The following is a 16,314-nucleotide window of genomic DNA, read 5'->3' as shown; positions in this document are numbered from 1 at the left end:
GACTTTATAAGACTTCTTTCAATTAGTGACACAAGTTCTGAGTTTTATAACTGTGGCCAAGATTTAGGTCTTTTCTACTTTAAAGAGCTGTGTTATTTTGCTGCGAGCCTGCTACAACTTTTGTATGAGCTTTAGCATGGATTTCAGTCATTAACAGACTCATTTAAATAGCTTCTCACCAGACTTGACTGTTCATTTGATGAATTGCTTTGACTTCTTCTGTCAGAGAAGCTCCTGAAGCAAAACGATAGATTAAAAAAAGAGCAACAGTTGGTGGTTTTCTATCAAATATAAAGTTATAAAAGGTTTGTGAAGCTTAAACATTCTGTTTGCTGATCTCTTGTACTTACCTGCCGCAAACCCTCCACTTTCACCCTCTTGTTAAAATGACTGAAGTCCAGTGGAGGAGAAACTGAGAGCTTAGCACAGGCTTTTTGCATAAACTCTTTATCATATCCTCATTTTACTACCTCTCTTGCCTTTATCTTCTAGTCCTCACTTTCTCATCCCATTTCCAGCATCTCGCTCCTCTCTCTCTCTCTCTCTCTCTCTCTCTCCCTCACACACACACACACACACACACACACACACACACACACACACACAGACATTCACACCCTCTATTCATTCTTTTTGCTCTCCTTGCAGGAACCAGGAAGTGACTCAGAGCCTGGGATCTTGGAATGAGGCCCCCAGTCACAGATGAGACAGAAGGCGCCTGGACCAAACTCTACAGAGCCTCCCCCTTTATTCTTTGTGTCAGTGTGAAAAGAAGATCCCCAAACCGCAACCAGCTGAGAGTTTAAAGCAACAACCCTAACATAGATTTTAGTACTTCTATGGTTTAGCGAAAATGATATCTGAGTTTGTGGTTATGGCCAAGATTTGTGTCTTACTTTTTCTACTTTTATGATCTGCTCCATCTCCGAAGTTGCTTTGAAAGATGTTTTTAGAAATGTTTCATCAGTGGTGATGCTTTTAACTTTAAAGATGCACCCACAAATCAGATCTCTGAATCTGCTCTCTGCTGACAGTGATTCTGTGTTGTTGTTGTTTTTTTTAATCCTTTTTTCTTGATTTCTAGATGCTTCTGAAAACATTTGAAGCCCACTTTTAGAGCTGCATACACTGTGTTTTTCTGTTGGATTGTTTGTGTAAACATATGTAATTGTCTTTTATTTTCAATGAAATATAAACTACAGATTGCTTTATTCTCTCCTAGGAAGTCGCTTAATTCTGCTCTTATTCAACATCACTGTATGTGTTAGTAGAAGCTTTCCTCTTTCAACAGCTGTTATCATCAGCGGTTCCAATTGGCTGCAGCCAGAGGAAGGTGTGGTCTGGACGGTCGATGTCGCATCCTTTGTTAAACCTGCAGTTAAATGTTGGATAGAAATCTGTAAAGACGCAGGAATCGTGTATGGTCGATACAGATGTTGTGATCGTAATTGTAGTTCTTGATAAAAGTGTGCATGTTCACGGAATGCGTCTCCAGAACGTTCTTCCTTTGATTCCCACCTGTAGCAGGATTGAGGACATGACCAGCCTGCTCAAAGGAGTGAAGTGAAAGCTGTGACCGAACTTGGATTCAACTCCGATTGTAAGTTTACGAGGAAAAAGAAGCACAAATGAAGCAGTGCTAAGGATCAGCACTCTTGATTCGGCAAAAGACGCGCCCCGCTTCCTTCTCACCATGATCACTGGCACCGTGCGCTCCTCGTCGTAAGCTGCTGTGGAGGATCCGCACATTATGAGACGCCATGGCATGGTGTGACCGAGGGGTTCAGACTCTGCTGGCCATCGTGGGGGCCTTCACCGCCTTCAGTCTCATGACCATCGCCATCGGCACTGACTACTGGCTCTACTCCCGGGCGTACATCTGCAACGCCACTAATGTCACCACCGACGAAACCCAGATGCAAACCAAGAAAGTCAAAGGCGACCTGACGCACTCCGGGCTGTGGAGGATCTGTTGTATCGAAGGTAAATTAAGTCCAATAAGTCTGTTTCTGCAAGTTTACAAACTTTCCCCTTGTATATCGAGAGCGCACGGTCATTTGTTGATCCAGCTGATGTGGTTTTCATTGCTGTCGTTTAGCGTGGAGGTGACAGTGTGTGCAGTGAGTAGAATAAACATATGTCCGAGCGAAAACATATATTTAAAAAAAAAACAAAACGCAGTCAGTTACTGCAAAAAGTGCGTGTTCAATCTTAGCAAATGAATGTTAGTTTGCGTGGATTCAGGACGCATCAATAATAGAAATCACCAAATGTGTTTCAACATCTTTATCGGGTGTTTTTCTGTCTTTAAATGCAATTGTCTTCAATAAGTTACAAGACCATTGTGTCTTCCATGAAATAAAAAATGGGTGGAAACTGCTTCGTGTTGCGCGCAAAGGGGGTACTGTGTGTGCGTAATGAATGCAACCCTCTAAATTATTCAGTCCCCCAGAAAGGACAAAACGATGATCAGATCATGACATGAATTACGCGCAAACACCTCTCACGTTTTAGTCTAATTTGCTTGCACAGTAATAATTTAAGGGCTGATCCTAATTTTCTCATCAGTGCATGAGAAGTTCTTCCCCTAAATTGTGCTGTAATAAGTTTGAGCTACAGAAGATGTGATCTTGTTTTCGCAAGCGACTGACTTGTTGGTTCCGGAGATTTTGGTGGTTTTCTCAGCTGTTCTGCAGCTCGCACGTAATCCTCAACACAAACACGCCTGAGGAAGTTCTAGGGTTGGGGTTTCTTAGGCTGGGAGAACAGGCCGGCGTTGTTTGGACACGGCTGCACACCATTGCGCGCGACTGCTCATCGGAAAGAAGCCAAATCGATGAAATCAATCAGTTGATCCGTGAAAGGAGACACGAGTGACGTATTCCAACACCTCTGTCTGCTGGGGAGCTGTTCATGATTACTGGTGCTGAAATCCTCACCAGGGATGTTTCTTTTAAGTAAAAAGCTGACTGAATAGTTACTGTAAATGCATGAATAACTTTGCCAAACAGGTCAGATGCAGAAGGCCAGTCCTGCCACAGTTTATCCTGGAAATATCAAGTTGTTGATATTTTCATTACAGAACTCCACACAAAAGATTTCTATAGATTTTGATTTGACCACATTCTCCACATTTGCCCACAAGCGCTAATTCTGCATGTTTATACAGGTTTACTCATGTTTTACAGGCAAACAGATGTTGCAGTTGCAGTCAAAAGAAAAAGAAATCCAAATGTTTTGTACTGCAAATGCACTGTGCAGATTACAGTCATGTCAAATAATAATCATACCACAGAGTAAGGAATAAAGACTGTCACTACGGCTTTTATTTTCTCGATGATCAGAATAAAATACATCAAAAGGAGACATAAATTATTCTAATCCCCAAACTGTGGAGCATTTACATGAACTTACAACTTGTGAAAGAAGGACATTTGAATCTTCTTTTTGTCTCCTTTTGTCATAAATGTGCCATCTTTGGAGACACACAGAGCACTGACAGTGTTTGGGGTGTGAGGGTTCAATGGAAGAGGAAACTGTTTCTGTTTCTGTCTTGCATACTGATGAAGGCAGCGATCGTGGAACTCGCACTCCAGGCACTAACTCCATGCTGCTGCTGCTTTATTGGAATTTCATGTGAAAATTGCATTGCTATTTATAGTTTTCCTGTAAAGTTAATCAAAAGGCACATTCTCTCTCTTCTTGGAGTGTACGTTGCTCTTCACCATGTCTCGTATCTCCCAAAATCCTCTCACTCCCTGCTTTTACTGTTGGAAGGATTATACATACGGAAATGTTTCACACATTCTCTTGCTTTTTTTGTCAAGTTCTCTCATCACATTAGCATTTTTTACTGTATTATGGTGACAATTCATCCAAGGGGCCTCTAGTGGCACACCTGTAGCTGCCCCTGTGACCTTAGCTTAGTCAAAATTCTCATGTGGGGATTGAGTCTTAGAGGGATTTACAAACAAAAAGCCACTTAATCTGCACTCTTTAACTTGATTTGCACTTTTTTTTTTCAAAATACATTCCTCAAATGTCAACAAAGTAAAATTTTTCTGTCGATTCCTGCCAACTTTGTGTATGTTGTCCCTTTGTTGTGATTGATTAGTTTATTCAGGTTAAGTTTTCACAGTATGAATTCTAAATAGCTATGTTAGATTAAAAAAAAAGAACTATGAATGATCAGTAAGGCTCGGGAGATACTGGCAAACCTCACTGAAGAAATGACGCTCGTCTCTATGTGCCATACAGTCATCTGTGTGTAATGTCGTGCATGAAGGTGCACACTGGTGGAAAATGAACCTTTTTAAAGCAAACCAAGTATCACTCCACGGCCAGTCATGCTGAAGTACAACAAGAACTCTAACTTAAGGAACTTGTGTTGGATTCAAGCAAACATTTAGTCCATCTTAAAATGGCCATTTGCTTTTAACCATCTTTTTCTTTTCTGTAGGTGATTCTTGAGCTTCTCTGCATCATAAAGGCTGCTTTCTGGTTTTGTGGCTTTGTTTGTGTGTGTGTGTGTGTGTGTGTGTGTGTGTGTGTGTGTGTGTGTGTGTGTGTGTGTGTGTGTGTGTGTGTGTGTGTGTGTGTGTGTGTGTGTGTTAGCCTTGAATGCATTAGTAAGATGTCAAAGGCGTCCTCTGAGAAGCGAAGCTAGAAATGTGATTCTGGGTTGCTGGGGGAAGGTTGCTATGGTGAAGCTATGCTGAGTAATAAAAGATGGGCTCTGGTCTCTTAGACAGATGGGCTCTGGGGAGATACCTCCCCTAGTCATCTCTGTCTCTATCTCTCTCCTCTATCCTTTTACAGTCATTCCCCTGATTATTTCCTCACTGGCCTTCTGTGTTTTGATCCAAAGAGTGTTCTTAAAAATCCCACTGAAATGAGGTTAAAGAGGGAAAACAATTTAGACACAGGAGGTGTGTGGATTTTTGAGGCATAATAGTGGTAAGAGAGATCAGTGTTGGAGGGAAAAAGACAGAGAACAAGTGTTGAAATAGACTGAAAGAGTGACGTTGAGAAAGTGGAGGCGACAGACTGACTCTGGTGTGTTTCATCACTTTATCCCTGCTTTTCTTTAATTCTCATTCGCAGTTATCTCAGACCTTACCCGTGAAAAAATGTGAATTTCCCAGACAAGTGACACATCAGAATGGTGGTCTGGCGGCTACAATGAAATAAATTAAGCATACTGAGTTTGAAATATACACTGTGCCTCGCTTGTGTTTTGTTTGCACTCATTGGGTCACGTTTCGTGTATTGTTGTAGAGCAACAAATACACACTGAATGCATTTCCTACCCTATGAAACATTTATTCCCCAAAATGTGTAACTCATCCAAATGAGCTGCTTCTCACAAAACGCCATTCAGTCAGATGGTGCATAGAGCCACTCAGGCATGGAAGAAACAGTCAGGGGTTGCAGCTAATCAGCCGCACTGATTTTTGATTTTACAGCTACAGCTCCATTCACTGCTGGTCAGACTCACAACATATGGTGCACATCTCCTCACTGACGTCACTGGAAGACTTGTTTCCAGTATTCATAGAAGCACATTTAGCCAAGGCTGAATGAGTGAACAGTTACATATAGATATCTGGAGATCCCCTTTAAATTCAAAGTTTCTTCTTGAAAACATTGGGCCACTTTTTAAAATATTTAAAATGTTCCATTGTCTTCAGGATAGAAGGCAACTGAATTTCTCTTTTTTGTTTGTGAAAACGCTTCCCCTCTCATCCAAGAAGGTTCCTCACTTATAACTGAAGGACCTTCTTGGCTCCTAGAGACTCTATACAGACAAATAACTTCATTATTTACATCCAGTTTTACCAGTTTTTGTTGAGTTTAATTGTGTTCCTCAATTCTAACTGGAAAAGCTCTAGCAGTTCTCAGTGCTGAGAAAGTCTCTTCAGTGAGAGGTGAAACATTTTCAGGAACCAAGAAGAGAAGTCCAGTTTTCTTCTACTAAAGGTCTACCATGACTTGGAGAATCTACACAGAGAAAATCTGTCATAATTAACATGCAAGTTTGCTAGCTTTGACTGGTTTAATTGCATCACTGATGGGAAAATCAAAGGATCAGTGGTCTGTCACAAACAAGAAAAAAAAGACTTTTTAGTGTAAGTAGAGGTCAAAAACTGCCCGAAGAACAGAAAGAAACAGATATACCACACCACTGAGAACTGTTCAACTGAAAACATTTAAAAAAACATCAGATTCAGATTCTCTATGAAGTCATTTGAAATTATTCATACAAACAAATCTATGTTTACATCTTTAATTCATGTTATTTTTTTTAAATCTTGAAATTGAATCAACCAACAGAAGTTGCACACTTTGTCTTCAAGCCTGACCATTAGCTGGCATGGAATATGATTACATTAGCAATTTGGAATTTCCATGTTTTAAGGAATAAGAGAAGATGACATTTTATTAATCCAACAAGTCCTCAAATTCATACGACCACATCGGTCGTATGTAACCTGCACCGGAATGAGAGCGTATTTACATTAGCATCCCTACGGGGAAAAGGAACACATTACGGGATTTAATTGGAGAAACGGCTTTTCCCTCGCGAAACAGCTTTTTCCTCACTTTCCCAGCACGGGGTTAGGGTTATGGTTAGGGTTAGGCTGAGGGAAAGGGATAGGGATAGTGTTAGATAAAAGTTTGTTCATGGTGATGTTTCACCTGCGACACCGGAGTGTCGATATTTACTCAACCGCCAGAGGTCGCGTAGTCAAAACGTAACACTCAGTCGTAATACGGGCGTGTACAGACGACCTATGTGGTCGTTTTTGGTTTGAGGACAGGCTGTATTAAACCCAAAGGAAATTCTTGTGGCAGATGTTGTTTAGAGAAAAACTAATGACACAATGTGCGGAATGCAGTGGCCTAAAGTAAAAATCAAGAAGATATAAATGTTATACATAACTAAAATTACTGAAATTAGTGAGATAAAATAAAAATGAAACTGAATATTATATTGCACCCTAAAAAAATCATTAAAAATTAAACATTGCACATATTGATGATTCTGTACATGAAAGTGACATATTACAAATGTAATCAAAATGCTGCAGATGAAAATTAAATATTGCACATTAAACTAAAATATTACACATGAGAAACGTTAATCTGTGATTCTAAATTGTCCGCAGGTGTGAATGTGAGTCTGATGGTTTGCGTATGTAGCCCTGCAATAGACTGGCGTCCTGTCCAGAGTGTCAGCTGGGATAGGCTCCAACACCCCCGTGACTCTACAGAGGATTGAGTATTGTATTGATTGATTGTATAGATAATGGATGGATGGATGAAATATGAGAGTGCTTTTATGCTGTTACATTCTTTCTAACAGCATATGAGTGTATGTGAGAAAATCTAAGTCGTCCAGTCTAGTCAGTTTTATTTGACAAGACGTAACTTCAAGCTGTGTCTAGTTAGTGCTTATGCATCATAATGCGTTTGCTGCTAACACATGCAAAGGCGTGTTACAGGTGTTTAATGTAGCACCACAGAAGCTAAAACAGTAACAAAGGCAGACTTGAAAGGACATGGCAGGAGTCAGACTTTTAATTCAAAGCTTTAACCTTTCAATATTCATAATCCTCCAATGTTTTATTCTCTTAAAAGTGGAGGGAAGATTTTCTCAGTGAAGAGACCGAGATCTTTGAATAGAAGGTGCCTGAGGGCTTGAGAACTTCAGAACCTCAGATCCACAGCAGTCTGTCCTCAAATGGATTCTGACATGGTTAGAGGTGAAAACAGGACACTTGAGCACAAGCGTGGATATTATTTGTCCAGAAAAACAACAGCAAATCACTCAATTTTTCTACAACGCATTTGTCTCATTATACTAGTTGCTTGCTGACTGAACGGTCGATGGGTAGATCCTTTTAAACTCTCCGTCTTCTCATGTCAAACTACATTAAGGAGACAGTATTTTCCCCATTACCGCTGTCATTTCGTACCTGCACAGACTGTTGCTGCCATCAGTCACATTCACACTCAGCATGCTTTTGGCTTCTCCACAGGTATCAACAAAGGAAGCTGCTTTCGTATCAATCATTTTCCAGAGGATAACGACTACGATACAGACAGCTCAGAGTACATCTTACGTAAGTCGCTGCAACCTCTTCTTCTTCAAACACTTCAACCCCTTAATCCTCTCTTTTTTATCCTGAGCGGTGATGGAGTTATCACAAGGCTACTTAATGTGTCACGACATCTCTATCCGCTCCCCATAAAAGCCTGATGTCATGACAGTAATTGGAGCCACGGAGATGATAAAGTGTGCTGAGTGAAGGGGCTTGTCTAAAGAAACGGTCGTAGTTGACAGATATAAGAGCACATTTCATTTTGGCCAAAGCGTTGTAGGTAATAAATAACCTCTTCAACGGACTGAAGATTGTCTCAACACTGTGGGTAGCCAATGCTATTGTAGCCTAATCCGTTTGTGTATTTTGTTTGAGGCTTCAGCTCAGCCTCACTCAGCATGCTATATCTCGTGTATAGTTTGATTTCCTTTACCCTGAGGCAGCCGTTCCCATTTATACTGTTGTCTACATTGATGAATTTCATTAAGCTCAGGGAATGTAAATAACACTCACTCACTTGGTCACTGTTACGGAGCTACTTCTGCAAATTAGGTCTCAGTATTTATCTTAGTATGCGTAGAAACATTCATTTCTTAAATCTCAAGTTTCCTCCTTTTTTTTTTTCACTTGTGGCGTGTTGGGCAGGTCTTCCATATGCTGCTATTTCAGGAGCATTTAGCTGCACAGAAATTACTTTAACAAGAAGTGTGGGTGGCACAGCACTATGCATGTATTATAGTGGTTATGCTTCTTATTGAATCATGCCAGATAGAGTATTCCTTCTGTGATAATTGAATGCAGTCTGAATTCTCTCCATTGTGTAGCAACAAATGATTCTATTACTGAGCAAATACTTTGTATCTGAATTATAATCAAGTGAAAAGATAACAGTAACACATGATGAATGAACAAATGATGCTTGGAATAATTTTAATAAAAGAATTAATTACTGTCCAGTGAAACTTAACCAATATCGGACATTGAGGCCGTGTTGAAATATGAAAATTCAACTCTGATTACAGTGGATTGGTAAACGGCCTGTGCTTACACAGAGCTTTTCTACCTTAGGTGGACTCAGAGCACTTTACAGTGTGTTTCTCATTCACATACAAGGTACTTCCCTCCCTACAGGTCTTGCCCAGAGACACTCTGAAATATCGAGGTTCGGGGGATTGAACTGTCAACTTTGAGATTTTTTGCAAGAAATCTGGCATTTTTTTATTACAGAAAGAACAAAAAACAACATATACAAAATAAATAAATAAATAAAATACACAGAAAGCTATTATATAGCAGCACCCTTGATTAGGACTACTATATTTTATTATCAAAAAGTTATAGGATATTTACAATATAAACAGTACACGCTTACATAGCATGTTGCTAGCCTAAGCTAAGTTCTACAGAGCACTTAAAAATGTGTTTCTTATTTGCCAGTTCACACACCTATGACTGCAGAGGTCAGAGGCCATCAGGAGCATTTTGCATTCCACTGTTTTTGCCAAGGAAGCGCTTCAGTACATGGAGGGGCCAGAGATCGAACCACCAACCTCACGTTTAGTGGACAACCTTTTATGTCATGTTACTTGACATGTTCCTGAGCAAAGCCAGTGCCACTGGAGCCGGAGTTGTACAACACTGTTTGGATGGGTGGTAAATGTCAAATCAACAACATACAGTAATATTGATGTCCTACCAGCACTCCAATATGGCAGCCAACCAGGACTGTCCTGGTATGCCCAGCAGCCAGAACACTTGCCAGCCAACGCATCTGTGTGTGCCAATATCAGTATATCTGTGAGCGAGTGACATTGTGCAGCCCCCCGTTTATTGCTTGGCCTCTACTTATCAAGTAATGTAAATTCCCATTTGTACTGAGAGGAAGGCTTCACTGTCTCTATCTTGTATGAACAGGTATAGTTCGTGCATCAAGCCTATTCCCCATCCTCAGCACCATCCTTCTCATGTTGGGCGGCCTGTGTGTCGGAGTTGGACGCATCTACAGCAGCAAGAACAACATCCTGCTCAGTGCAGGCATCCTGTTTGTGGCTGCAGGTAGGACCAGACTGTACAGAGCACCACAGCTAGAAACACAAATAGATTTTGTGCAGTGTCACATACTGAAAGGAGAAGGACATCAATTCAGTTCACTTCAGTGTTTTTCATATAATGCCAATTCATGGCAAGTCAGGGTGTTTTGCAAAGTAAGCTCAACGTCTTACAATATTATAGAGCAGCACTTTTGCAACAGCAGCCTTGGTAAACAGAGTGTGAAGGTTTCCCTTCAGTCTCCATGTTACAAAGCAACTGTGGTTGTTTCAATTTCTTTTAAAGGCTTCCTTATTTTTTTATGTATTCTTAATCCTCGTAGTGGAGCTTTGTCACATCCACGAGTGATGTGACACAGTGGGAAAACTGCACATTCACTGTATCATAATCTTTCGGGTTTATAAATCCACAGCAAGTTTTCCAGTCATTGTGTCTTTAAAAAAATCATCAAAATGACACCATTTATCAGAACCAGAAACTGTAAAAAGAATTGTTGGATTTTCAACTTTCTGACTGTATTTGAACTTCTCATCTGTCATGTGTTGTTGTAGAAGGAAAACAAACCAATTCTAAGCTTAAAATCATGATATTTCATCTAAATCACTTTACTCCGTATGTCACAATTTAAAAACTGCCAAAAATAGATCAATTGTCCGAGACAGATTCTATTTAAAGCCAAAGCATCTGTGCTCCTCAATGCAATCAGAAAACCATTACTGACTCATCTATGACCAGCACTCATGTGACACAAATTCAAGGACTTTTGGCTGAACTAGGCTAAACTGCAGGCCATGTTAAATATCGACATGACATGGAGCCCCTATTTTTTCAATTGCTGGTAGCACATGTGAGTACTTGAAGAAAGTTGTACTATTAATTCTGTTTTTTTCCCAAAATAAGTTAGTAAGAAACTCAATTTTTGTTTTTGTTTGTTTCTTTTTTCAGTTTATGGCATTATAACTTTGTTCTACTGTACAAAAGATATTGTTCATCTTTGAGTTCTCTCTACTTCTAGCCATTGTTGTGCTGTTTTTAGAGTTGCAAAATAAAATGTTAGAAGCAAAAAATGCCCAGAAATTACTCTCAGGGCAAACATTGCATTTAGTTACCTGAGCATTAACATCTCTCACTACATCTTTCCTTCTCTTGTCTTCAGGCCTGAGCAACATCATTGGCATCATTGTCTACATCTCCAGCAATGCTGGAGATCCCAGTGACAAGAAAGACGAGGACAAGAAGAACCAGTACAACTACGGCTGGTCCTTCTATTTCGGTGCCCTCTCTTTCATCGTGGCCGAGTCAGTGGGTGTCCTTGCAGTCAACATATACATCGAGAAAAACAAAGAGACGCGCTTCAAAGCCAAACGTGACTTCATCAAAACCACCTCATCCTCTTCACCGTACTCTCGCATACCAAGTTACCGCTACAGACGAAGGCGCTCACGCTCCAGTTCGAGGTCAACCGACCGGTCTCGCGATACATCCCCGGTGGGAATGAAGATTGGTGGAGGAAGTGGAGGGGGAGGAGGGCTGGGAATGGGTTTGCCAATGGGGGATGTATCCCTGTACACCCTCAGCAGGGACCCTTTAAAGAGGGGGAGTGGGACTGCAGGCCCGTACAGCCCCGAGAGGGACTCTGGGTTTCTACAAGTCCACAACTGCTTCCAGAAAGATGTGAAAGATGGAGTGAACCGGAGGACCACGCCAGTATGAGGTCAGGAGTCTATTGTTGTGTTAAACAATAAGCTTGATGGAACACATTAGATGCCATACAGTTGATGAGAATGGACAATTCCTCCCCGGGACTGTTTACATGGTAGCAATGTTGAAAGGTCAGAGCTCAGAATAGGTTTTCTCACATCTGAGACAGAAAAGTGCAAGTGTTTCATTTTGGGAAGGAGGAAAACTGATATCAAAGACATTTTCTTTGATAGGACTCTTTAAATCCTGTTGGGAGAATTTTGGAGAAATGTTTGAGCAGTTTGGTTTTAAAAAATAATACCTGCTATTGGAAAAGAAGGAATTTCAGCTCTTGTAGAAAGCCTGAATCTTTTACTTGTGCTGGTGTCCTTTAAAGGCAGTCCCTCAGTGACTCAGCCTAGTAAGAGGATTAACCTTTAATAGACTTTGTGCTCAACATATTAAAGATTCAGAATATTGAGCTTATGGTAAAGATGTTTTTCTTCTGAATTAGTGTTTTGAAATGGAAAGTGATTTGTGTGATTGTTATCAGAGTATTATTGTAATGTACTTGTTTGTAACTTAACACAAATGGTGCTAACGTAATCAGTTCACCTTTGATAATCTTAAGCCTTCTCAACTCCCATTTAAACACTTGTATTGTATCTCAGTAACCTCTCTCAAACTTATTTGTAAGTTATATGATAAATGTATGTGTTGCAGTATGTGAGTGTGCGTTATGGCTTTGAAACACTGCCACACTATGACACATTCATACTATGAATATGGATATCTGTAGATATGTATTAACAGTAACGCCAAGGCACGTCAGAACATTCCAGTATGCTGTGAGTTGATTAGTGTAGACTTTATTTGTACAGTCAGTGTAGTTTACTCTCTATTCACTCAGGGACGATGTAGAGAACAAATTAATTCTTTACCGAAGCCAGACAGACTGTTGAGGTTGGCCTATGTGTAAAAGCTGAGGTTAGATCATGCTTTGTGTGTGTTGCAGTTAATTAACATGAGTCTTGTTTCTGCATTTACTGCCTTTGTATTCAAAGATTTGTTTTTGTCTGGTACAGAATTTTGATCATGCTGCAAGAAAATACACTTGTAGCCACTTGTAGATTCATATTTAAAGGATTTCTGTATTCCTACTGCTCTACAGCAAGAGGAATTGTTTGAAAAGTATCAATTTTCAATGAACTGACAAGAAACAATAAATAATAATTTGTGTCAGGATGTATTTCTGTGGCTTTGTTTGGCAACTTTTGCAGAATGGATATTTTAAAAACTGGCAAATGATATGTGTACAGATCCAGTTATTCTTTTCGGTGCGTAACTCTCGAGGACAAACTCCTTTAGTGAAAATGATTTCTTATGGCTGCAGCTCACTTATTTATGATATAGGTCACTCTATCACAAATCGTCAAATTTCTGCTCAACCCCTTAACAAATAGTCCTTCAGAAATCCACGAGCCTCTCCACTGACTGTGGAAGCAAATTCCAAACCTCTGCTTCATAATTACAGATAAGTTTACTTGTACTTTAATGCAAAATACAAGCTGAGAATTGATCCATAGAGACAACATGGCGTTTTGTTTTCCCTCATAGAGGACATATTTAGGTAATGACGCAGGGTTGATGGGCCTGTTATGTTCTGCTATGAAACTGCATAGCAGACAGTCGGTCAACCACAGGGTGTTAAAGGAAATCGGCATCAGCCAACTTAATGCTTGACTGAACTAACAGGCTCCCAGATGCTCATCCAGACTTCGAAAAGCTTGTCTTCTTGTCTCCAAACAAGAGCTGGAGTTAAAGTGAGTGTTGTGTGTGTATGGAGTGCTGGTAGAAGTTCAAATTACTCGTTTTTGTTACAGTGCACGCTTGGCTGGCTTCCATATCTGCTTCATGGTTTGTTTCCCAGTTGAATATTTCCAGCAGAAGCTGCAATTGGCTTAATTTGGCTGCTGGTTTGTGAATCACGGTCAGAGAGGATGCCGTGTGTGCTTCACCATACAAGGCCATGAGAGGACATGCAGTAGGTTACGGCTCTCCCAACTATAGTTGACATTTAAATCAGTGATCCGGACAAGGAGATGCCTTGAATTATAATGGACTTATTTCCACTCTGCATGTCAGTGATGTATTTCTGTTATGCAAAACTTGTTTGATGACCTTGTTTCCCATTCTGGACCTGAATTTGAGCAATTCTTCTTTACCCTTCTCCCTACCCATCACCCGAGCTGTTACAACCTGTGAATTTGAATGCTATGGGCCATCACTGATATTTTCATCCACAATAAAGCTGCTCCCCCTCCCCACCATAGTGTGCCAAGGAAACAGTTCCTCTAAAAATTGAGAGGAAAATGGCGGGGTCATCTTCCCATGCAGTTGCAGGACTGGCGTTAGCAGTGGTAGCTCGCTGTGCAGGACGATTTAACGCTTCACGGCTTCAACTCATCTTCTGTCTTTGAAACAGCTGAAGATACCAGCTCACACCGAAGCTATCTTTAAACTAAATCTGATACACATGATGCCAAAACAAAACATTAACACCCAGCAATGGTTTATTTAACTCGGATAAAGCAGCTATAATTGTTAGAATCAGAATCCTGCAAAGCCACCAGTGGAGAGGACAACACCGAACACCATGTTGATGCTTGGAGAGCAATTTCCTTCACAAATATGAGGGAATCAGAAACACAAGTCTCATATAATAACTTTATTAGCACAGCATGTATTTTGAGGCTATAGAACTAGTGTGAAAGTCAGATGCAATTTCTCCCCATGAGATCTACGCAGCTTGTTTCCTTGTTTATGTGAATTACAGCATCATTAGCTGCAGCATCTGCCTGTTATCTAAAACTAGTAACCTCAATGACAGTATCCTGAGGGCAATTAAGTGACAAATATTGTGCAAGAACAGCACTGTATACAACCCTGTCAATTTCCACTTCTTAGAATGTTTACTGACAAATAACATACCTAAATTAAGAAATAATATTCTGTACTTTTGGCAACCAGTTCTCAGCTGTAAACCAGAAACATCATAGGGTTCTGTGTACTGATCAGTCTAAATCAAAATGAGTACTACCCAATACACAGTGAACAACAATCTGTACCCTTGATCTGTGGTAAAATAATCTGAAATGTTCTGTGCAGTAATGTAAATTTTAAAATACAACAAAATACAGGAAGCAGCACTCTATACATTTAATAGTAAACCTGAGAAAAATAATAAACAGTAACAATACTCCAAATTCTTAAATACAATAAAATACAATACAATAAGCAACACTATACATTTAACAATAAACCTGAGAACAATATTAAACAGTAGCAATAGTCCATATTCTTAAGTCATTTAATAGAGCACGGCTCAGCAAACATCAGTGTTCTGCATAGAAATCACAAAAAGCTGCTCTCAGTAATCTTTTACAGTGAGCAGATGTTCTTGTGTTGCAGGTCCATGGTCCAGACGTGGCCATCGAACAGGCCGGGGAGGTCTGGCACCGTGGACTTCCTGGAGCACCTCCTCTTTTTGCATACTTTATTTCCATCCCATATGAAGAATGCAAGGAGGAGGAGGAGACTCACATCCTCATTGTAGAGGGCTTCCTGCTTCACACCTACAGGCCTTTGATGGACGTGTTAAACGTGAGTCTCCTCCGTCGGACTTCAGGACCATCTCTGTGTCCAGGGTGTTATTAACCACATGAGACTTCTCAAACTTCACCGGGTTCTTCAGCAACGCATAGCTCGTACTTATCATGGTGTCCATGTCAGACCAGTGATGACATCGTACTGCTTTAAACCATCTTTACCAACTTCAATCTGATCTTGGGGCTTGAAGAAGTCATCCTGATGGACCACACAGCAGTTGGGCAGGTTCTTGATCAGGCGGTTGGTGAGGATGGTTTTTCCTCCATTGGTTATGCCGCCGATGCCAATGATGTACTTCATGTTCTCGGATTGGTCAAAGCTTGGAAAAAGGGTCAAAAACATCAACAAAAGCCAGGTCAGGAGTGATCTGACGTGGAAGAAAACTGAAAAAGAGAAGGCTGCAGCAGGAAATGTCAACTACTCGAGTCCTCCATGACACTTGAGTTTAGTGCGTAAGGTAAGAGCAGAAAGGGAGCTGCCACTCGGACGCGGTTCTTCCACCGAGAGAGGACCTCTTTCTGTTGTTGCTGCTACATATACTGCCCTAGTTGAGGCTTTAGGTGGAATATTCCTTTTAACCAGCCCCTCAGGTCTCTTTGAGGATTTTGGATGGAATACTCAGTTAAACCAACATTTTAGGTGCATGTCCAGGGATTTTTGGTGGAATGTTCCTTTAAGGTGGATGTGTGAGGACCTTGTAGGTGGAATACTTCCTGAAACTAACAGAAACGTACTAAGAAACTTTTAAAACTTCAGCCCTCAGACTGACTGAAGGTTCAAACTAACACAGACCTACTCATGAACTTTGAAG

General features: G+C 40.5%; 1 protein-coding gene across 1 annotated transcript; it reads left to right on the top strand.

Annotated features, from left to right (window-relative positions):
• Positions 1 to 1,307: 1,307 nt before the first annotated feature.
• Positions 1,308 to 13,076, top strand: LOC110958753 (voltage-dependent calcium channel gamma-4 subunit). Its single transcript, XM_022205427.2, has 4 exons — positions 1,308 to 1,983; positions 8,043 to 8,126; positions 10,020 to 10,160; positions 11,311 to 13,076. The coding sequence occupies exons 1-4, from the start codon at positions 1,761 to 1,763 to the stop codon at positions 11,865 to 11,867; spliced, it is 1,005 nt and encodes a 334-aa protein (XP_022061119.1). The 5' UTR covers positions 1,308 to 1,760; the 3' UTR covers positions 11,868 to 13,076.
• Positions 13,077 to 16,314: the final 3,238 nt, after the last annotated feature.

Source organism: Acanthochromis polyacanthus, chromosome 3 (genome assembly GCF_021347895.1).
Source record: "Acanthochromis polyacanthus isolate Apoly-LR-REF ecotype Palm Island chromosome 3, KAUST_Apoly_ChrSc, whole genome shotgun sequence".
NCBI lineage: Eukaryota > Metazoa > Chordata > Actinopteri > Pomacentridae > Acanthochromis > Acanthochromis polyacanthus.
This window is presented reverse-complemented; position numbering and strand designations above follow the sequence as displayed.

Bases quoted from the DNA above. Each gene is read 5' to 3' on its own strand.
- LOC110958753 (XM_022205427.2), top strand. From the start codon at position 1,761: ATGGCATGGTGTGACCGAGGGGTTCAGACTCTGCTGGCCATCGTGGGG. The intron at 1,984-8,042 runs GTAAATTAAGTC...GCTTCTCCACAG, and splicing joins GAGGATCTGTTGTATCGAAG to GTATCAACAAAGGAAGCTGC. The intron at 10,161-11,310 runs GTAGGACCAGAC...TCTTGTCTTCAG, and splicing joins CATCCTGTTTGTGGCTGCAG to GCCTGAGCAACATCATTGGC.